At 39.1% G+C, this 23,722-nt stretch overlaps 1 protein-coding gene across 8 annotated transcripts; it reads left to right on the top strand.

Annotated features, from left to right (window-relative positions):
• Window positions 1-382: 382 nt before the first annotated feature.
• Window positions 383-23,039, top strand: GABPB1 (GA binding protein transcription factor subunit beta 1). 8 transcript variants are annotated; one of them, XM_009681322.2, is made up of 10 exons: window positions 1,341-1,521; window positions 7,386-7,473; window positions 7,822-7,929; window positions 8,848-9,015; window positions 9,473-9,667; window positions 10,771-10,882; window positions 11,269-11,382; window positions 14,364-14,549; window positions 15,898-16,013; window positions 21,234-23,039. In XM_009681322.2, the coding sequence occupies exons 3-10, from the start codon at window positions 7,822-7,824 to the stop codon at window positions 21,384-21,386; spliced, it is 1,152 nt and encodes a 383-aa protein (XP_009679617.1). In that variant the 5' UTR covers window positions 1,341-1,521; window positions 7,386-7,473; the 3' UTR covers window positions 21,387-23,039. The 8 variants fall into 8 exon arrangements, with proteins under 8 accessions (XP_068815006.1, XP_068815007.1, XP_009679617.1 ...); XM_068958909.1 differs by lacking the exon at window positions 1,341-1,521 and adding an exon at window positions 1,528-1,860 and having other exon boundaries at window positions 7,406-7,473; XM_068958908.1 differs by lacking the exon at window positions 1,341-1,521 and adding an exon at window positions 1,528-1,860.
• Window positions 23,040-23,722: the final 683 nt, after the last annotated feature.

Below are 23,722 nucleotides of genomic sequence, written 5' to 3'. Positions count from 1 at the left end.
TGAGTTTGAGGTCAAGGCCAGCGCTGTTTGGCACAGGCAGGGGCAGTGATGGTTTAGGATCACTTGCGACTTGTCACCCACACCAGGTCCTGTCTTTATGACCCCAAAGCGTGGCTAAAAACCTTGCTCAGACAGGTCAGCCAGGGCAGCAGGGCCCGGGAGCACAGGCAGAGCCCCAGCAGCCACAGGGCAGTCAAAGCTGCCCCTGCGGCAAAAGGGAGCCTTAACAGGACCCCTTTTAAGGACTGGCAGGGCCCCCCCTTCCCTCTTTCGTAAACTGCTCGCAGGGAGGCTCCCGCCCTCCCCCGTGGCCCCGTGACAGCTCGCGGCCACCCGCCGCAGCCCCGTCAGGGCCGGCGGCAGGCGGCCAGCGCCCTGCCCCCCGCCGGGCGGGAAGCGCCACAGAACATGGCGGGCGCCTCCAGCCGCCGCTTCCCCCGCCTTTCCCGGCGCCGCCGCGCATGCGCGGCAGGCGGCGCCGAGGCCGTATCCCTCCGCCGAGCCCCTTTTGTCGGGGATATTTGTGTAATAAGATAATACCTGCGCCCCATGGTAAGTGCCGGCGCCCCGCCAAGCGCTGCCGGCGCGGCGGCCCCGCGCGGCCCCGCGCAGCCCGGCCCCGCTGGCGGCGGGGCAGCGCTGGGCTCGGCGCGCCCCTCCCCTCCGCCCGCCGTGTCCCTCCGCCAGGCGCAGCGGGGACTTTTGTGTGGGGCTTTTGGGCGCCGATGAGCGGCGGCCTCCGGCGCCCCTGGCTGTTGTCGCGGGCGGCGGCGGCCGGGCCGGCAGCACGGTAAGGCCCCCATCCCCGCGCCCCGTCTCTCCCCCACCCCCCCGGGCCGGCCAAGCTTTTCCAGGTCAGTCTGCGCCTTTGTATAGGGCCCTGTTACCGGATGTGGAAGTTGATCTCTTCGCTGGTAAAAAATAATTCCACTTCCCCCGGAACCCGGCGCCGCGGCTCCCTCCGCAGCGCCCAGCCCAGCCAGGATTTCCTGTCGGGGAGAGCGGGCGCGCTGGCCGGCCTTCCGGGGACCCCGCCGCGCGGGGGGCGCCGGCCGCGCCGCCGCCCGCCTGGGCCGCGCCGCGGGGCGCCGAGCGCGGCCTGCGCGGCGGAGGGGCCGCGCCGGGCGCGGGGGCGCCGCCGGGGCGCGGAGGCCGGCCGGGGCGAGGCGGGGGCCGCCGCCGCCGCCGCGGAGCTGCGTTGCCCCACGGCCCGGCCGGCGCGCTGGGGCCGAGGGGCGCCCGGCGCGGCCCCCGCCTCTCTCCGGGCCTTGTGTGGGGCGGGTGGGGGGGGGCGGGCTGGGGCCGCCTGGCGCCGAGGGTGCCCCGCGCCCCCCCGGGGGGAGGGGGCGGCCCTTCCCCCCCCCTCCTCCGCGCGTGGGCCCCGGGGTCCGCAGCGCTGCCGCGGGCGCGCACGTGTAACGGGCCGTGCGAGGTGGCCCGGCCCGGCCGCCCTTGCTGGCAGTCAGGGTGGCTGGTGCTCTTGGGGCTCTGTCTCCTAGCGCCTTGCTGCGATCCCTTCTAGTAAGTCTTCTGCATTCAGAGTGTTTTTTTATTTTTATTTTTTATTTTTTTTAGCTTAAAACGGTTGTATGCCAGTCCTTAAAACTTGTTTACTCAGGTGGCTTTTATTTAACGGCGCATGCTACAAATCAGAATTAACCGTGCGGGGAGGTATGGGCAGAGGCACACCTTGGAGCACTTCAACTTTTTTTTTTTCAGTTTGTTTTTAAATTAAATATTTTTGAAGTACTAGTAAAACTAAAAGCAGCTTGGGTGCAATGAGTGTACACACAGAACCACTTGCAAGGACACAGAAATTGTCTGCTGCGTAAATAAGGTTAAGAACATACGTGGCGGGAGGTAATGATCAGAATGCACTAGGTGTTCACGCTTGTTCCTGTCCCACTTCTCTTCTGATCTGTTACTGTGCTTAAAAAGTCACGACTTCTTCTTCAACTCCTGCCAGTGCACCTTGTCAGTTACTCTAGTAATTCAGCTGCGCTTTTTCTGAAACCAGTTTGTTTTCTAGTTTTTAGGGGTTTATGCAAGACAGAAACTGTCAAGGCTCCTCATTATAAAGCAGTTGCTCTAATTAAAGACACTAATGATTTTTTTTTTGAGCATATTGTGTAGTTTCAATTAAGAAATTTAGGTCCGACACATTCTAAGGCTGTAGTATGGTTCAAAGGCTACTACATAAAATGCCATTAGATTCTCCCTGTTGATTATTATATCTGCTGTAATGTAAGCTTTTTGGTGTCTGGTGCCAAACATATCTGTGAAAGCTTTGTAGCTCACTTTCGGTGCCAGCCGGCAATGACAAATCTTGGTCGATGTCAGTGCAGCGGTTCACCTTTGTTGCATAATAATACTCTTTAGAAGAGTAATTTTGTTGTAGATAATGGTCAAATCGTGCTTTCCTTTTTGAGGACAAGACTTTTCTCCATTATTTAATGGAGTTACACTGATGATTGGTACTAAATTAAATTAATTTATGAGCCTAATTGGAGGACAAAACTACATAAATGCAGGCTTAAATACCTTAATCACTAAGCTATCCATCAACATGTTTACTTTTCTGATCTGCTTTCTCAGCTCAGGATTTTTTTTTTGATGACTAGTCCAACATGAAGGTGATGTTTTTGTTTAAACAAACTAGAATAAATTTGATTATGAACACAGCACAATTGTAGAGGAAAGCTGAAAGCCCTGGAATTAAAACTGATAGTTAATACACTCAGTAGTATTATTTTCATTATCGTAACATACTGTCTATACTATACCCATTCATACTATATGCCAGTGATATTTATGTTAAGATTTGAGTTAAATTGTGGAATCATTGTTTAAATATGTTTGGAGGGGTATGCTTCCATAAGGAAGCGATACAAGAGCTATTTACTGAGTTTGTCCCATATGTGTCATTATAACTACACTGTTAAATGCCATTATATATGGTAAAAACATACTGCACTTGTTAAGGTATATTAGCATATGGAAATAAGCTTATGCTTGTTGCAGACCTTTCAGTTCCTTGAAAGGTTACAAAATTCTAATTGAAGTGAAAATTGTTTTTGAGAAGTTATTGCTCTGAGTAGTGCGTTGTTATATCAGGATGTAAAAATACTAAAACGAGTTGATACTGTTATTTCAGTTCTAATAATGATCAAAACAGTTTATAATATTTATACCCTGTCCCTAAAAATGTTTTTGAGCTTTATATGGATAGACATATAAAATCAAATTAGAAATTACTGCTCTAAATTTGTAGAGATCCTGTGCAATGTTGAAATCAGCAGGGTGATAGCATTTCTGAAGATCAGTTCTTCCCAGGTCTGGGAAGCAGGTTGATTTTTGAAATAGTGGAAAGAAATGGACATTGGGGAAAAAGCCCCTTCTTGTGGACACAAACAGGAATGAGAGATTATGACTCTTAAACCGTCTTCAAAGTACAATTCTGCTGCTTGTCACTTCAGTAGGGAGGATCTGTTTAATTACCATTTTTCTGCAACTTTACCTATCCTGAATTTTTTAGACGTGACTGCAAATCCCTACCATGGGTAGGGTGCATATTGAGGCAGTTTACCTTCCATTAAGTTGCACTGCTGCAGTTCCTGCTGTTCTGGCGTAAGTACGTCCCCTCTAGGAGTGTATGCTGGTGGGGGTACGCTGGCAGCTGCGAGATCTTCATGTTAGATGTTCTGCAGTGCCTGCTGATTTTGACTAACCGGTGTTCACTGCTGCAGTGGTAGAAGGGGAATTAAGGCCTGGCCCAGTATCCTTTTGGCAGGACACCAATCTGAAAGGTGCTGCAAAATTTTAAGCCAAATGAAGTGTTCTTCATTTGGATGGCAGAGTCTGCTGTCTCTAGGCTGTGGTATGGGACCCCAGGCTTCCTGAGCTGCTTGTTTTTTAGCTCCTCTCCCTCCCCACAAAGCCCAATTCACATACATTTCCTCAGTTCTCCCTAAACTCTGGTTGAGTGCTGTTATACAGCACCTTTCTGGTGTTAGAGGATGTTCAGAAACTTAAATCTAAGATGGCTATAAAAAGCAGCCTGACTTCCTACGAGCAGAAGTAAAATAGTAATAATTTGATGCAAGTTTTAATTAACAGTTCACTGTGGCCTCTAGATGATGGTACTGAGCAGAATGCGTTGAAATGACGAAGTCTCAAAGTTCAGGAAGGGGTTACTGCAAACCCAACAGGGGAGCTTTTCCCTGTTAACCTGGTGTAGGCAAAACTCTCTGGTCACATAGTTGGGTAGAAGCTCTTAGAAATTGGAAAATGTACTCAGGTTGCTGTCGAGTAACTATAATAGTCCCAAGACTTTGTTTCAGAGCCATCAGTGTTCTTACTGTGTCTGAAAGAAGGCTCTTATAAAGCATTACCCAGCTGTCATGCTACCCAAGCTTGATGGAAATGACAGTTATTGAAGAGTACTCTCTTACACGCTTCGGCAGAGGTGATTTGTAGCTCTACAGGGAGTAGCAGAGGTGCTTAACTTAGAGTGCTGTTTTGAAGTGGAAATCATAATTCAATTTTAAGTGTATTTTATTGTACTATGTATAGATCTTTGCTTTTGGTATCACTGTGCTATTGTAGTGTCACAAAAGGATCTCAAGGGGGCGACTGAAGAACTTCTGAAGCAGAAAAGTGAATGCAAAACCTGCACCCCTCTGCAAAACCTTTCTTGAGATGTCCCAGTGCTAGTAGTGGAAGAGTGTGGGGGGGACACGTGGGGCAAGTTGTTGCTCAGGGGTTTCCTGACCTTATGATACTGGTCCTTGGAGTAGTCCCCAGCCATAAGTCAAATTTGGGTTGGCTAGTCTTAAGAAGTTTCATGAATGCTGCCAGTTGCTGCTTGAAAGAGGCTAAATGTGCCCAAGTATTTTATTGAAAAGGCCTCATCAGTTACTGTTGCAGTGTAGTGTTGACATATAATGTAGTTTTGTTTTTGAATTGAACAGTATAAATTTGTTAGGTTTTAACTCTCTTCCACTAGATGGCCATAAGCACCATATAAGAACTAAAATTTACTTTTTTCTAACGTGAATTTGTGTTTTAAGTGAAGTTCAAATTCTACATCATGAAAAGTATGTGAACTCATTTGAATTCTTGTCTGTCAAAAAAGCAAAAACAAGAAAACCACTTTACACCAACCAAGAGAGTGTTAGCTAATGTAAATAATACATGGTAGTGAAGGTGGTGTCATATGTGTCCCTCTCTTTTCTTGACTAGAACATTTCTTACCAAGTGTAGCGCAATGCTATTATTTAGTTTCACAACAAGATGCGAAGTGAAGCAGTGTCACTTTAATGGGTGTTTGACGCTGGTAGTTCACAGAGATTCTGAAGTGGTGTCAATCTCGGGCTGAAATTAGTCCTAAACATCCCCTGGGAGTGAGACTTGTATTCTGCTGGCCACCGTAATTGAATTTTTGCTGTTTGCTTTTGCTGTGTAGGGTTTTGATAACAATTCAGCACGTTATTTACTAGTGTAGACATGGTCAGTGGGATTAAAAAAAAAAAGTGTAGTTGTTAAATGTAAACGCTGTAATTTAATTCACCTATTTTGTTGTCTAACAGACATCAAGTTATAAGCTTGTTGTTGAGGTTGTTGTCTTGATTAATGGAGCAAGACAGGTACCTGCAGAAGGCAGTTCATCCGATGAGGAGGAACAGGGCCTGAAAAGGGTTGGAATATTCATCCATACAGACATCCAAAATTCAGCAGGACGTGGCCCAGCATAGCCTCAGCTTGTTGGACCTGCTCTGAGAAGGAGTGTGAACTACAAGACCTCGGGAGGTCCTTTCCAGCCTCACTTATTCTGTGATTTTTTTTTTTTCCTCCATTCTGTGATTCATAAAGGAAACTTTACTAATTCTTCTTCTCTATTGGTGCTTAAAAACAAAATAGATACAAGGAAAATTAATTATTGTCTCTCTGAATTAGTTTCTAACTTTTGGCGGGGGAGCATTAAGTTGTAGCTTTCCTTTTGCCTCTGAGGGCCTTGAGGTGACCACCAGCAAAGGGGAGGGGGTGCGTGCACGTGTGTGCTTTTTTTCTTTTTTTTTGGTCACTCCATCCTCCCCCAAAATGGTACCATATAAAGGGACACTGTACTCTATCCTATTATCATTTTATACTGTTGCCCATAATGTCTCCCTTTACCAGTCATGGTGGATTTTTGTCTTATTCCTATTTCTCCCGATCTTTATTTTTGCGCAGGAGAGTTGACCAAAGTCCCTTCCTCTGCATTTGGCTATGTCTGTTCCCTTTTTTCCTTCCTTTTTCCCATTGTCAATATTTGTCCTGCCTGCCACTCTCCTCCTCTCCCCTTTTCTGGCTGTGAGGCAAATAGGACCTGGAAGGATGGACATAAATGGAGTGTTATCTTGATGAAAGTGATATTGATGCCAGCGGTCTGTTCTGTAGACAGGTAGCCTGCTCCAGTTTGCAGCCCTAGTGAGCCATGTTAGAGTTCTGCATTTGCAGTATTTCCCCTTTTCTGCTTTCTAGGTTCTTCCAAAATCAATACCTTCCAGCTTATTGAGCAACATAGCACACAGGTTTTGCCAGTTGAGCCAGGAACAGAGAACTTTCCAAATATGTTTATTTTTGCAATAGAAATACAGGTTAAAAAAAAGTTTAAAAATCATCCTAATGGGCTTTCTTTTGGAACTGGCTAACTTTGCATACCTTTGCAGCTGTTGTTACTAGTAATACAGGCTGAACCCTTGTGCTTGCACGACTGGAAAGTAAGCTGATGAAAGTAATTCTGTTCTTAGCATCTTGGTAGTTGAGAACATGGATATAGGACTAAAAAGTTAACAGTATGTTTTGGCATAAACTATGTTTTAATCTTAGATTTTCTTATTATTGAGCTTATTTAATAGCAAGCATGAAATAGTGGGTTTAAAAAGATGTTACACCAGGGAGTCCTTGATGCAACAGGACAGCGTTTTACATGCTGTGTATCGTGTGGAACCTCTAACTCAGTGTTGTATGCCCTTTTGAAAAAAGGGAGATTACCCAAAGATGATGTGAGGTTTTTTAGCTAATGTTTCAGTACTATCTCAATCTACAAACTTTGCGCTTTACGTAGATTTTTTTTTTTTTTTTTTAGTTATTGTAGAAAATTGATGCAGGTGTTAATGTTTGTTTTCAGGCAGATATTGTAGTTTGTACGTCTGATGCAAACAGAAAAATAATATATGCCTGTTGCTTCATTTTGTAGCTAGAGTACAGAAGTGATGTTTTAGGATAGACAGAATCAAGTAATAGCGCTAGAGAACATGGTAGAAAAGCATTGTGTTTTGTGGCCATCTAAATGTGTTTACGTTGTGGTACATGTTAAATTCGTTTTGGATAAATGAATGCAGTGCCTTTGGACATGTGACAGGGGACATGACAGCCGTGACTTAGTACCATTTGAAAGCTGGACAAACCTGCAGAAGGTTGCAGTGTCAGGTGAGCACTTCTAAACCGCTCCTATTACGAGAAACGTGCCTCCAGTTCAGTTTAACTTCAGAATGGTAAAACTTTGTGGTTGCTATGGTTACAGCATTATAACGGTGAAATCTTCACCCTAATGTTAGTTTTGTCTGACTGACAAAAATAATTCTAAAATCAAGCTGCTTATTGCAGCCAAGAAAGCTTATTGTAGATAAAATACCAACTTAATTTTTTTGAACTTTTCAAAATATGAAATAGTCACTTTAAACAATTACAGCAGCATTTGTGTACTTAAAAATAGTATTAATAACATTTTAGATGTTAATTATTTTTCCCTTTACGTGCCTTTATTTTCTCTACTAGATGTCACTAGTAGATTTGGGAAAGAAACTTTTAGAAGCTGCCCGAGCAGGTCAAGATGATGAAGTTCGCGTTTTGATGGCAAATGGAGCACCTTTTACCACAGACTGGGTAAAAAAAAAAAAAATGTTGCACTGTTTGGTAAATTCTCTTTATTTTCTCAGCTGGGAAAGTAAACTGGATTATTACAATTAAGCATTTATATTACTAGTCTTGAGACTTTCTTTTTGGAATTCTGCTGTCACATCATCTAATATCTAATTTCAAATTAATTCTGCTTCTTCACTTCATCTGGGCTCCTACTAATTGTAACAACAAAGCGTTGAATGAGTTCGTTCTGATGGCTGTTATGGTGAACTTTGGAGTGGTTAATTGGAGAAAGCAGCAGTCATCCTCCTGCTTACTGTGTTCACGTGTTTTGAACACAGGAAGAGCATAGTTTAGTTTAGTAAGAGATCTGAATTTAGAGAGCAGTCTGAACTACCTAATATGTGCAGTTGAGGGTTCCCTGGTAGAAATGCTCTGAGTTGTTTTTGGAGGAACCTGTGCTCTGCATAGACTGTGTAGAGAGACTGAGTCAGGTACCTAAACTTTTAGGGAATTTACAGCACCGTAAGGGCCTTAATCTGCTTAGCGACCTAACTTTCAGGTTGGCTCTGCTCTGCCCAGGAGGTTGAACTAGATGACTTCCAGAGGTCCTTTTCAACTTTGGAGTTGTCTGTTGACCAACACTAAAAATGAGGTTATTCCTCTTGGGACATACCTTGAAGAAACAACCTGCTGCCAGTGAACTGTTTTTAGTGTGTTTAGTGTTTTGATGATAACTGGAAAAAATTTAAACTTTTTGTTTTCTTCTTCGTACTCTGTAAGAGCCCTGACAGTTTCTTTCCTTGAGACTGTGAGGGAAAATGATTTTAAAGTGGTAGCCTGGCACCCTAATTTGGTAGCTGCAGAATAATAATAACAATAAAAAAAAAATTACTTTGTATTAACATCTGTTAAAAGTCCACTTTTTACCTTGCATTGCAGCTGGGAACATCCCCGCTTCATCTAGCAGCGCAGTATGGACACTACTCAACAACAGAAGTATTGCTGCGAGCAGGTGTAAGTCGGGATGCCAGAACCAAAGTGGACAGAACTCCGTTACATATGGCAGCATCAGAAGGCCATGCCAGCATAGTAGAAGTCTTACTCAAGGTAAAAATGCTTGAAACAGAGTCTGAAGCTGGGATATCACAATGGCTTATTATTGAATAGGTGCAATTTTATTTTAGTCATTAAACTATTTATATTGTATTTATATTGGGTGCTCTGTTTCCCATTTCAATTATAATGTAGATTAGTATTAAGTGAAATCATCATGATTTCAGGTGAATTATTCATTGCTATTTCAAAATAAGACTTCTCCCAATTTGGCACTGTATGAGTAACAGCTTTTAGAACCAAGACATGTTTTGGGTAGGGATTCTTGAATCCTTTGTGATGAATAATTTATGTAGTACTTGTATTGAAGAACTTCCTACAAATCAGTAAATGTAGGAAAACAGGACATTACTGCTAGAAAAAGAGGCAGTTTTGGACTTCATTCTATGAACAGCATTATTCTGGTCACATCTTTATAATGACGTAGTTGATGCAATGATCTTGTTTGCAGCATGGTGCTGATGTCAATGCAAAGGACATGCTCAAGATGACTGCACTTCACTGGGCTACGGAACATAATCACCAAGAAGTGGTAGAACTCTTAATAAAGTACGGAGCAGATGTCCATGCTCAGAGTAAATTTTGCAAAACTGCGTTAGACATTGCAATAGACAATGGAAACGAAGATCTCGCAGAAATATTACAGGTAACTTTGATTCATGATGCTAAGGAAACTTGCAACAGAGTGCTCGTTCATGCAAGCTTTTAATATAGCAATTGTGAGACCATGTATTGGCTAATAATGCTAGATTCCACTGAAGTTTGTGGCATGGAAATTAGGTTAATATTGATGAGCATTAGTTGCACAGGAAGGTGGCTGAGGCGTATTTCCAAAACCTGCAAAGCCGAGAGATGAATTTCCTTTGTTTTTGTGATTTCGAATGTTGTAGGACACAGAACTAGCTGGGGTCTAGGCAGGCAGACTATACAACTTAACTCTTCCCTCTGACAATATGTTCTGACAGTACCCTAGCGTTAGATCAGCTCTGTATATGGATATTAAATTACCTGATGGAACTGGGAATCAGGAGAGAAGAGATGGCTCTTTCTCTTAGATTAGGAAAACTGGGATTGAACCACTGGAGAAGAGATTAAGATTTCGATAGATGCTTTCATGAAAATGTCAGCTCAGCATTCATAAAAGCAAATTAAATGTTAAGCATTATTAGGGAAAGAACAGACAACAAAATAGAAAATGCCATTATACCACTGTATAAGTCTGTTGTTCTGGTCTGTCCCTTTAGCTTCTCCTTCATTGCAAGAAAGGATATAGGATATAAAAATGGATAATATTGAAAGAAAGACAAAAAGATGATTAAGATCATGTGCAACTTGTGGCAGCTCCTGAGCTATCAGAGCCAGTTTTCATGGCATATAGCTATCACAGCTGTCTTGGTTATTCAGGCCTTTATTTTAGATACTTGAGTTTATGCTTCTACAAAAAGGCTATGTGATTAGATGGTCCTCTTTGTGTACAGCAAATGAGGAGGAGGTGTAGCAGTCTGTTTGTATTTTCTCTTTCTCTTCAGCAGGCTTCTTGTCTCTAGGTTTCAGCCAAAAGATGTTTCTCATGTATTTATGGAAAGCACAAGGCGTTATAGAGTGTGTGTATTGCGTGAGTATAACTAGGGAGAAGAGGCTCCCTGTTTGAGTGGAACGTGCGATAATTCTAGGGTTTCTAAATATCTACGGCTGGAATGATATTATTTTATCTACAATGGGAATGATATTATTACCTTTGTCTTCTAGATTGCCATGCAGAACCAAATCAATACAAATCCAGAGAGTCCAGACACTGTGACAATACATGCAGCGACACCACAGTTTATCATTGGACCTGGAGGGGTGGTAAACCTAACAGGTCTGGTATCTTCTGCAAATACATCAAATGAAACAGGTATTGAGATGCATATAGGATAGATTTTGGGATTTTACACTTGAATTGATTTTCACCATATAATGAAGAGGCTTGAGGGAAAACAATGGTAAGAACAGAGAAGTTACTTTATTCCTCTTCAGTGTTTCTTATGTATTATAAATATCTCAGCACTTAAAATAACAAGGTACGTGGAGATAAATTATCAGAAGTTGTATTTGCTTAGCAAACTTGCCTTCAGAATAGCGCTTTGACTTTTAACAATGTTATTGAGAACGTTATTCTAGTATGTTAGAAACTTCAGTGCAGTAATAATATAAAAGATTTTGTGAATAGTTACATTTATCAGTGATTTTTCTTCCTCCTAACAGATGAGACAGGAGTGTCTGCTGTACAGTTTGGAAATTCATCAACGTCAGTATTAGCCACGTTAGCAGCTTTAGCAGAAGCGTCAGCCCCATTGTCTAATTCTTCAGAAACACCAGGTTAGAAATCTAAGTAATTTAATCTCATTAAATGAACTAAAACAAAGTACACTGAAATATGGCTTTTTTTGAGGTACAGTTCATATAAAAATGAGGTGACAATCTTTTTTTCGATGTGGGCAAAACCAGGTGTTTCTTTCCTTTTACCTGAAAGGTTGGCAGATTCATTTGTACAGTTATTTCTTAATAAGATTTCTGGCCACAGCTGGTATTTACAGGCGAGTGAGCGTTCATCTTTCTGAAGCATCTTAATATATCTACATACAGCCTAGTTGCATTTGGCAGGAAGATCTTTCCTCTGAATGCTATTTTCTCTTAAACGATGGGAAATGACCCCTAATGTTGTTTCCATATATTTTGTCAGCAGTTTTGTAACCTTTCACCCAGTAGAAACAAGAACATTGGTGAATTTAATGGGCAGATTACCCATAAAAACATCTGTGATCTTCTTTTCAGCCTCAGGGCACTCGCATTTTTAACAGTATATGGCGATCATGACAGGTAGAACACAAATCCCTAGCTTTTGTCTCTGAAGTAGACTATGTGATGTACTTAAAATAAAAAAAGATTCTGAAAATCCCAACAGGCGTTTTGGTGGAGACCTCAGTTTCTGAAGCAACTCAGTTTCTCAGTTTCCTGCTTTTTCTGTGCATGTTATCTTGGCCAGTGCTGATTTGCATAGGTTACTCCTCATTTTTTTCAGGCAGTATGGTACGTATGTAGCTACTGTAGTTTTGTGGTAGGCCAGATTGCTTTCTTCTTTACCCCCTTGTTGACATAACCTTAGGATCTATGAATTTTCTTTATGTGTAAAGTAAGAAGGCAAAATGTGATCTTCTGTCTGTTTTCAGCTTCAGTGTAGAAGTTGTCATCAAATAGTTCAGTTTTACAAAACTGAAGAAAGAAAGATGCTTCTTGCTGGAGCTGAATAGAATCATGCTTATTTCAGTTGTTATTCTAGTGAAGGGCATGGGAGGAGACTGATGTAATGTCCAGATAATGTATAATGTACGTATGGAGTTCTTTTGAGATTGGGAAGACAGTTTAGAGAAATACCTCATTTAAGATGTGTATTTGGAGTGTGGTATTTGGTGTGCTTATGCTGGAATGAGGCTCATGTCTCGCTGTATGTTCAGGAATTCTCTCTCCTGTCTCCACACTCACTGCAGAAGAAAACAATACACTGATTAATGCAGATATTCTTGAAAATACTAGTGCTGCTGTTTTAATTAACTTCAGCTTACCTTCAGCATGTGAGATAGTGGGGCAAATGTTTCGAAGGAGAGGGAGGAAAGAACAAGGACGATACTTACAGGATTTTTTTTCCTCTTTTACACAGAATAACTTCCATTTCAAAATTTCAAGTTCAATACAACACCCCTTATTCAGTAAAACAAACAGTAATTCATACATGAATAAGAACTTTGCAATTATTTAAGCGCTATAGGACAGTAATCTCCGAACATAAAGATCTTCATACGGCAGTGACTGCAGTCTTTTGAACAGCAGTGATTTGTATGTGCATTATATTGCAATTAACTGAAAAGATGAAAGCTTCACAGTTGTTTCTGCCTTCTCTCATCTCAAACATAAGAACAGTCTATAGCCTTTTTAAATTCTATTTCTGTAGATAGGAACCACTCTAATGTTTATTATTTAAATCAAAGGCCCTGAGAAATTGCTTTTGCCCTGACAAATTGAAAATAAAGAGAGTTAGTGCACTTGAAATTCTTTGATTGTGCTGCTGGGGATCTTCCTCTTTGTGCCAGTATTTTGTTGTTTTAAGAAATCGGGGCGGTAGTTAGAGACCCCAATTATAGTATAAGCTCTGTCATGTTGTTCTGAATGTAGTCTTTCCCTTAACTTGATCTGTAGAAGTAATGTAGCACAGCTGTGAGAGTTTGCTGCCACGTATTCATTATGGAATCATGAATTTGAAATGCTTGGCTGAGCTGGCTTTGTATTGTTATTATTTTTACTTTTACCTATGAAGTTAGATACATACAGTATTTTATTTTACCTTTTTAGTTTTATCGTTCTCCTTTTATGGCATGTTTAAAAACAAACAAACAAAAACTCAACTCTTCCAAACTTTTCCTTTAGTCCTGTTTCATACTTTGTATAATAAATAGTTAAAGTTGTGCTGGTTATGTTTGAAGTACCCATGCAGTACAAACAAGGCTTTAAGATTCTTCAGAGGTCCTTCAGTCTTTTACTGTCTTGAACCATTATGGTAAGCACAGGAATCGGGCCAGGTCCTGAGGTACACCCGGCCAAGGGGGAGAAGGGAATAGTTGACTTCATTTTTGTTATTTGGATGTATAACTCTGAAGGTCTGCTTTGTGTTTTTTTTGTTTTTTTTTCCCCGATAACGTCATTATAACTAAACTTTTTCCATACTGAGGACGTGTTAAGATAGGTAAATCCTTACTTCAGTAAATCCTTGTAAATCTGTGTCACTTGCACAGTTTTATTGAAAAGTGTAACTTTTCAGGCTCTGTAAATGCTGGATATGAGAACATTAATTAAGGAGTAGCTATGCTTTTCAAGCCAGTGTTTTCGGTTTCATTTTTTTTTATTATCCTGTCAGCATAACTTAGTGCAGCTTGTGTGCAATGCAAAAGTAATTTGCATTCTTCAAACAACTCTTATTCTTGCTGTCATGTTAACACTGAACCCAAAACTTCAGTTTTGAGTGGCTATATCTATTAGGAAAAATGCTAAATAAAGATTGATTATATCAAGCAAGGTAAACCAGGACAGAATTGCTTATGTATTTCAAATTGGTGATGCTTTATATAGGCCTGGTGAAAGATTTCCATTAACAGTATAGTATGTAGTAATGCATTTGATTTCAGAAAAAATAATCAAATTTGAAAAGTTGTGTAAGAAATTCTTTCTTCTGCCATAGCAACGTACATTTTAAATGGTAAAGCTTAATTTAAAATATGGACTTAATTTCTTTACTCATCTATTAATAGTTGTGGCTACAGAAGAAGTAGTGACTGCAGAATCTGTGGATGGCGCTATTCAGCAAGTTGTCAGTTCTGGAGGTCAGCAAGTTATCACTATAGTTACAGATGGCATTCAGCTTGGTAACCTCCATTCGATTCCAACCAGCGGGATAGGACAGCCAATCATTGTGACCATGCCAGATGGTCAGCAAGGTGAGTGGAAATTTGTAGTGTGAGCTCAAGGAACTATTCTAGTTTATTTAAAAAAAAAAAAAAAAAAAAAAGGAAAAAGAAAGAAAAGTGGGGAGGGGCAAATAGCTTGGGAAATTTTGCAGAATTATTGATATAAATTGAGTTTCTATACTGTGAAAGGCTTGGACACATGAGAGCTACTGCAGTTCAGTTAGCACATGTCAGCTGAGTCTCTGCGTTAGGAGAGAGAACAGAATTGCTGAATTGTATGAAAGAGAAATGGGGCATTGAAGGGAAAAGTGACCCACCTGTTTCGCCTTTGATAAGTTTGATTCTTTCAAACTTGATATGAGAACTATAAAATAGAATAAAAAAAGCCTTTTCCAATTCTTACACTGTTGCCTTACTGGAAATATTGCAGAAAAGTGGGGCTTGGATTTGGGAATCTCATGCACAGAGCAAGCTGTGCAAGTTCCATGGCTTTGTTCTGGAAGAAGCTACTCAGAGTCTTACATACCTGAGGTTTTGGAGAAGCAGCGGCAGACTCAAAGGAGCCAGAATGACACAAATATCCCTATTGGGTCATAAATACTTTGGTCATGGATGCCGCTAGTGTAGTTATTTTATGTGTATGTATGTGTTTTTGGGTGATTTCTTTCAAAGACACTCTGCACCCGCTCTCTAGGTGAACATAGTTTCTTCCCTGGTTTCTTCACCAGGATTCCCAGCCTGAAGAGTTGTGCACTGGAGCCAAATGATTAGGTCTGCTGTTTATCTGAACAAATGTAACTAATTATCAGGAAGTATGAATGTACATGGGTAGTAGCTGGAGCGTTGTTGGAACGTTTATGTGTCAGATGGTTTCCTGAGTAAACGGGAGTATGAATTTCTGTAATTTCCTAACTTTTTTCCCCCCGCCAAGGTTATAACTACTGGATTTTCATTTTACTTAAGTGTTCTAGTTAATCAAAATCATAAGTCGGTTTCATATTTATAATGTTTCTTAAGCAAATATTAAAAGATATGGAGTGGTCCTTAAGCTGCAGAATTGAGAGATTGGTAACTGCTGCAAATCACTTTTTTCTGTTTACACTGCAAAAAATGGTGACGATGCTCCAGAGTAACAGCTAACTATTATAGACCTCAGTAGCAAAGAATTTTGAAATTCTTTAGTAGCATACGGATAGCTAGAGCATTCAGTAAATTTTTTTCCTGTATCAGTTTTAGTGTGCTTTTATAGAGTTGCTCTTTCATAAGGGAAAGTCTTTGTATTTTACTGCTGTTAAAATTCATATAATTAGATAATTTTATTATATGATGCGAATATTGCTTGAAGTATGTGTATTTATATTTACAAATATGTTTTCAGTCTTAACAGTTCCAGCAACAGACATTGCTGAAGAAACTGTGATAAGTGAAGAACCACCAGTCAAGAGACAGTGCATTGAGATTGTTGAAAATCGTGTGGAGTCTGCGGAAATAGAAGTAAGGAGTCTGTTACGTGATGTGTGTTAACCAGAGTGTTCAGAACTGAATATTTGGTTGTGGGTTTTTTGTGTTGTTTTAGATCTAAGCATCTGTGTTGTCACAGAATGAAGAGTTTGATACAATAACTTGTTCCATGACCCCTGTTACTGGAATTAATCTTTTACAAAGTTGTTACAAGAAGATAGGAAGGCCATTTGTTTAATCATCTGGTTGTGCATATAAAAGTGACAAATGTTTAAGTATTTGATAACTTAATTTTTTTTGTTTTCCTTTAAGATCACTAGCTAGTTTTTAAAACTAGATACTGATATGTTATCGCCTAACTTAACTCTTTCCACTAGCAGTAAATGAGAACACTGTCCTCTCATCTCTCTGTTTATGACCACATGCTTGTCCTGATTGTAAGATCATATTTTCAGCAATGTTTCCTTCCCATTCATGATATCTAGAAAACTGTTAATGGACATGTGAAACAGTAAGATTTTGTCTTTGTCAATTTTTATCTTCATCCTTTTTTTAATTCTGGAGCAGTAACTACTACACATCTCTTTGCAATGTCCTGTTTTTTAAATAGTAGTGGAAAAGACCTAACAATATTGAGAGAACTTTTCTTTTTATATATGACAAATAGACATAGCTGTTCAATTTAAGATTGTAGCTTTTTTTTTTTTATTATTTTATAATCCACAGAAGGTCCACCATCTCATTCCCTCTTCTGTCACTTCTAATTGTGCTGACTGGTTATGGTCAGAAGCCTATGAAAGTTGCTGTCTGCCTTGACTAGGCAGTTCTCATTCTGTTATCTGCATGGTACTTCATTTATCAAAGGTTGTATTCTCCAACTTCTGTTCATATTATTGAATAACATTTTGTGCCTATTGAATGCTATTTATTGTACAGTATGTGTTATACTTTATTCATGTCTAATAACAATAATCATCACTTTCATCATTGACTTTTCCTGTCCTTAAGTTGTCATATCAAATACCTTTGGCCTTTGCAGCCTTGTGGTCGTTACAGATTATCATGACAGTTGAAATTTTCTTGCTGCATTTTTTTAAAATGTATGACTGTTACAATAAAAACAAATCTTTTGTTCACACTTTTAAACATCTGCCTGAATTATTCTTAAAGGAAATTATGTTTCCTTAAGTATTTTAATAATTTTGTTGCAAAGGAACAAAATCCAAACTGGTTAAGGAATAAATTGACCTGTTCCTAGATACAGATAGTTGGTATAACAGTAAAAATAATTCTTAAAGGGACTGCCAGCTTAAGATACATATTTTAAGCCTGTTTCTCAAATACTCAAAATCTTTGATTAAAATTAAAGATTTCATCTATTTCTTTTAAATGCAAATTTTGAAGACTGACTTAGTCCCTGACTGTTCAACAGAAAATCTACGTACAGACCCCTGCCTCTGTGTGGAGCCTTTCAGGGGCTCAGCCTTCAGGAGTCACTGTGGGTCACAGGGTATGGTGCTCCTCTTGGTTAACTGGGACGTTACATAAGTGCATATGAAGTCAGTTCACTTTAAACTGAATTGGAGGGAATAGGACCCCCTCCCTGCCAAAATATTTTTTGAATGTGGGAAACTTTTACTTTTCTCTGTTACTGAAGATAGTTTCTTTGACTCAGTAGTGACTCATTCTCTTTTTTCATTATGGAGTTGATTTGGGGCTGACTGCTTTCTTAAGCCACTTTTAATTTATAGTGTATCTATAAACAGTTAACTTTACTTTGAAAATCTTTATGTAAAATTGAACTCCCACTCATGTGAGGTGACGATCTTTCTGGTGAAAGGATTGAAGGATTAAAGCTAGCAATTTTCTTTTTCTTTTTTTTTTTTTACATTTTCATTTGGGCCCATTAAATTGAAACACTTTATTTTGAAGAGCGATAGAAGATTTATTAAGCGTTCTGACACTTAATTAAAACATAGCATGGCAGCAAAAAAAATTGACTGTTAAACAAATATTGTTATTTGTTTTCATGCATACTTCATTAACATACAGTGATTTTTATTTTCATTCTTGAATTTGACTGTGTATTTTTCATGTTGCGTGTTGGATAGATGACATACATTAGATATAACCAGGACAATCATTTAATTAGACTTCAGAAAAAAAATTCATAATCATAAATGAATTATCTTAGTGAATTCACATCCCTGCTTTTTTATTGTTAAAAATAATGCTTAGTTGGAGAAATATAATTATAGGTGCGCCTATCTTCAATATATAGACTTTTAAAAAAAAACTGCAATGTAATGTAAGAAAATTCTCTATTAAATTGGAAAATTCCTTAAGAGTACTCAGAATCCTCCAACTTATTTTGTAAGTGGATAAGTTTTTATTTTGATGGGTACAAAAGGGCTTCAGATAATTAGAGCACTTTCAATTATATTCTAAAGACTGCCCTGAGAACATTTTCTGGATTTGCTGAAGTGAATATCCCCAGTATAGTCCTCCTTGTTTCAGATGTCAAAGTTAAGGAACCTGTTTTTGCAAAGTTGTTATTTGGCAATACAGTAGGTCTATATTGCCTCTGCAGAAGAATCGGTTTCTTTCCATTGACTAGTTAGACGGTGTGCTTGTCCTTTGTTACTTAACTCATTCTGTTTACATTAGGACCATGTCTTTCTCTAAACTGCAACTATTAGTTCTTGGAATAATCTGCTTGCTTTCAGTGGCTAGTCTGTCTGGTAAATACTGGTTTGTTTTCAGGTCTCTGTTAGTGAGATCTTTCTTTCTTTCTTTCTTTCTTTTTCTTTCCCTTCCTTAATGTGCTGTCATACCCAATGTACAGCATTACGGGTACGTGACTATTTCTCCCATCTGTAGGAAGTACTTACAGATTTGCTCTGAGAGGCTCTCCACCTCAAGCATCTGCAGCATGCACGCACTCCCTTGTAGTGATAGCACCTTGCTTCTTGTAATGTAGCTCCAAACTGCTGGCCAACAAGCTGCTGATGTTATCATTCTTCTGCAGCCCAGTAGACAGAGCAGCTTTACTTCTTGCCAGTAATACACTTCTGGTTTTTTGTGACAAGTTCATGTGATAGATAATGCCCAGCAGAGCTGATCCTAGAGCTCAGCGTCCTCAGGAGGGAAGGCTTGCTTTCAACACGTAGCAGAATCAACTTTTTTGACTGCTTCCCTGAGAACTGTCTGTAGCTCTTTTTCCTCAACTTCATGCTTCACAAGACTGTTTTACTTAAGCCATGTTTGTAAGCACTCCTTAAACTACATAAATAATTTACAGAAGTAGCACTATGTTTTGGGTTGACTTTGGGCTTCTGAGGTTAGCGGCCCTTTCCTCTAGGGCTGGGTACTCTAGGATGGGGGAAAAGAGCTCACTCTACCGTGCATGCTCAAAAAAATACACTTGTTTTTCAGACACCAGGGTAAGTGTGCAACAGCAACAGTTGCAGAAACCTTCCCGCACCTCTAATAAGCTGAAGGAAATTATACTGGATGTTACTGAGCCACAATCTTGGAAATCAGCTGTGCTGGTGTTGGAGCATGGTTCTTGGTGTATTTTAGATTCTTTGTGAGACGTAGGCTCTACCATTCTTTTTACCACAGCGTTTGGTATTGGTCGATCTAGTTGCTGCATGGGTTGACCATTCATAGTGATTTAAAAAGCAGAATTCAGATTTTCAGAGGTGATAACTGAACAGCCTTTTCAAATGAGCAAGCCAGATGAGAAGAGCTCTCTTTTTATTAGCGTATACTGCAAATGAAACAAACTCATTCATATTAGCTTCCTTCAACTGTTAAAAATTAAAGCCATATATAAAGTCAGGTTCCATTTATACACAAACAGCCCTGTGTTTTTATAGCTGAGCTTTATAAACCTGTTAATAACATCTCTCCTTCACCTGTTGTTTTTGCTATACAGATGCTGCTGTTAGCAATGATCAGATCACCTATGTCATTGTATTCCAACACATTCAACACAGCATGTGACTACTAAATGTGGCTGTGACAAGTATTGAGAGCAGTAGCAAGTAGAAGGGAGGCAGTTTTGTATTTTCAGGCTCTGATCATGAAAATATGTGAGTGCATCAGATGTGAAGAACAGGGAAGCTATTCTGAGGGGGGGAAACTTCTGCAAACTATTTGAGATATGACATGGAAATGACATACTAAACTGCTGGGATGGGAAATAAGGTGAAAAGGCTTATTCTCACCGGGTTTCAGTTTTTGATAGAGTTGTTTTTCTGGGAGATGGCTTGCTTTGACAGCTTCCCTCCTCTGGCTACCTATGACTACAGTAGAAGAAAAGGATTTGAAATCAAATACTACCTTACTCATGAAAGATGATGCACTTGCTTTAATGAAAAGATATTTGATTGAAGATCAAAATAAAACTGTTTTCCAAGCAAATTATTTTTTTCAATTAGGCTCAGTGCAGCATCAAACAAGATGACAGTATGCACGTCACTGGAGATAGAAATGCATTCTCCTTAGTTCCTAAGGCAGCTGCATAGGAAATAGCATTTCCCATGTTCTTTTCCTTGGAAACCATTTTACAGCCATCCTCAACCGACTTGTATGCGGGACTGCAGCCTTAAGTTACTCCCTTTAAGTTAAAGAGACTTACCTAACCAAATGCTTATTAATTCATAAAAATGTCATGTTCTTGGGGAAGTAACTTTGTTTCTGGATTGCATGATATCCTTCAGATCATCTCATTTAGAAATCAGGTATATGTGTCTTTCAGTTAGCATGAGCAGCTGTCACTCTTCAGTGCAAGCTGCTGACAGGTAACAGTTTTTGGTTATACTATCTGATTAGAAATACAGGGACAGTCCTGTTGGATTGGATTCCTACCGGAAGTTGATTTAAAACTTTGTATTAAAGGCAATTGAATTATGGGAGAAATGTTAATTTGTTATATTAGTATTTGATCACCATGCTTCCACTTTTGTATTTCACCATTTTTTTTTTATGAAGACTTGCTTGGTATTTTTGCAGCTAAAGGAAGTCAAGTTTATTATACTTCCACTTTAAGGCTTATTGTGGGAGGTTGTCTGATATGATAATTCATGTCTAATTTACAGTGGCTTATGTAGGTTTGCCCAAGTAAGAACTGGACAGTTTCTACATGACACCCAAACAGTCAAGCTGTATGTACAGAAAAAGTATTTACCATTTTAATTTGCATTTGATACGTATTTGACAAAATATTACTGGTTCTGTTTCTAATAGGAAAGAGAAACTCTTCAGAAGCAGCTGGATGAGGCAAACAGAGAAGCACAAAAATATCGTCAGCAACTTCTAAAGAAAGAGCAAGAAGCAGAGGCTTATCGGCAGAAGTTAGAGGCAATGAACCGCCTCCAGACTAATAAAGAAGCTGTTTAATAAAAAAAAAAAAAAAAAAAGAACATACTGCAAAGCCTGTTACTTTAAGTCAAAAATCTGCAGTACAATCTTGAACTGTACACTATATAGGTACAGACACAGGATTACATGATAGAGAAGATGCTACAAGTTGGTAACTGGACTTAAGCCATGAGCTCTGATGAATTTCTTGTAACATAAAAACTCTGAATTTAGAAATTGTGAAAAGTATTTAAAATGAAATACTGTAAATAGTTGTTTTTTTTACAGTTTCAAAATGAGTTGATAAATCTTTTTGAAGGGATCCAGAAACACAAGAAGCCAATGTTTTTGTGAAATTTTTGATTTTAGTATGAATCTAATTTCTGAAAAACAGAACAGTTTTAAGGGTGATGTTGCTGATTTAAGCTGACAACTTGAAAATGAATTATGTGACAAAATGAATTAACAGTTATTTCTACAAGGTAACAACTTAAACTTCTCCGAATAAGACATTTCCAGGTGGAAATCTTTGTACAGCTTTAAGTAGTTGTCTCAGATTATCTGAAAAACATTTTTTTTTTTTTTTAAGGCGGTGAAATTTTTATATTTAATTTCAGATATATCCAAGTAGATTTACATGTATATGAAGCTAATATTTTTTAAACTTTTCAGTTTGTACATATGCTGCATGTTTTTATAATTTCTACACATACATCTTGCATAGGTATTTTTCAGCAAAGATGAGAAAAATTATGAGAAAAATGTTTAGCCTATAGATCATTTGAAGTAAGCTAGCAGCCAGTTTTATTGTGAATGGTATATTTCTTGGAAGAATGTAATTTGTAATAAAAAATATTAACAAGTCTTAACTTACACAATATAGACAATTTAAAATTTGGCAGCGGAGGCATTAAAACTTCACAAACTTTGCGTGTTTCAGTTTTCATGTACAAACATTTTAAATTTCAGCAATGAACGTAAAAGAATGTCTCCGCTGGAACATGAAAAGTAGTTCTTTTAGAATATTCCTATTGATCCGTTTTCCCCCATGGTTTTGAAATTATTTCAGTGAAACATTTTTCTAAACAGACTTTTGAATTTAAATTATGCAATTGGACAAGTAATTTTTTATGTTGTAGTGATGCTCTTCTTACCTAGCATCATCGTTCTTCACTGTGATACTGTGTTTGTGTGCGTCTGTGCAGTGATCTATTATGCTTAGGATTTATAGAGCACGTTACATCTTTAAAGCATTGTAAAATCTTTTAAAGAACAAACCATTACTATGCTGCCTGAGGCAGGTAAGTGAGTGTTATTGTCTCAATTTTATAACTAGTGTAAGCGCAACACAGGGAGTGTTAAACGATTGGTCCCAGACCACATGGATCTGTGGTGGACCTGGGAATAGATCTCAGGAGTTGCTGGCTTCTAGTCCTGTGCTTAGACTAAGCTGCCTTAAGATTGTTCAGTGCTGTGTTACGTTGGATTTTGAACTACTGTGCAGATTCCTTTTTTGTAAGATAAAACTTTGTGCTTTGCTTTGTTGTTCCATGTTTCACTGCTTTTATGAAATTGTTTATATAAACTTAAGCAAAAAGTCTAGTTTACCTATACTGTATACAAAAGAATTACCCTTAAAACTGTACTCTGGCCTACTTTTTCTATTTTACAATTAAATATCTTTTCCACATACACATAGTGTAGAATCAATTCCATTTAAATTTTTAAATGTGCATTAGAAAACCATGCTGTGTTAAACATTAAGACAAATATGAAAAATCTGTTTTAGGCTCAGAATTCACTTCAGGAGGGAAGAGTGGGGAAAGAATTGCATTAAACAACACAAATTAAAATTTTCATACTTCAAACTTTGAGTTGAGTTTGTAGAATTGGCAGTTAGGGGAAAAAAATCCTAGTATTGGTATAAAGTTGGCAAATCTGATCCAAAAATCTAGAAATGGTAACAATTGAAATCTGTGGTGGTATTTTTTAGAATAATTATTTTCAAGAATGTAGTCGTGCTCAAATGGTACTAGGACTTGAAGCAAGCCTTGTGCAGCGACTAATTGGAAATGATTGTATTGTAAAGTTTTCTCAGAAACTAGTTATTATGTTACTAGCAAATGCAGGAACAATTAGTCAAGTGAAATGTGCTATTTAGGCATTGCTCCAGTTGAATTACTCTATCTTCAAAATAATGTTTCTGTCTTCCCATCCCACAAACTTAACTGCAATTTAATCTCTGTGAACTCTTAATAGCGATAAGAATTTCAGCGTTAGCCTAAGGAGTGATAGCGGTAATGGTTTTGTCCAAGTGGAGAATTTCCCACGGCTTTGACAGCGCGGACCTTTGTAGCAAACAATGAGAAAACCTT

The sequence above is a fragment of the Struthio camelus genome, chromosome 12 (genome assembly GCF_040807025.1).
Source record: "Struthio camelus isolate bStrCam1 chromosome 12, bStrCam1.hap1, whole genome shotgun sequence".
NCBI lineage: Eukaryota > Metazoa > Chordata > Aves > Struthioniformes > Struthionidae > Struthio > Struthio camelus.
This window is presented reverse-complemented; position numbering and strand designations above follow the sequence as displayed.

What these genes read in the sequence shown, in the direction of transcription:
- GABPB1 (XM_068958905.1), top strand. An exon ending in ATCTCGCAGAAATATTACAG is followed by an intron (nt 9,668 to 10,770) that starts GTAACTTTGATT and finishes TTTGTCTTCTAG; the next exon opens with ATTGCCATGCAGAACCAAAT. An exon ending in TAATTCTTCAGAAACACCAG is followed by an intron (nt 11,383 to 14,363) that starts GTTAGAAATCTA and finishes ATCTATTAATAG; the next exon opens with TTGTGGCTACAGAAGAAGTA.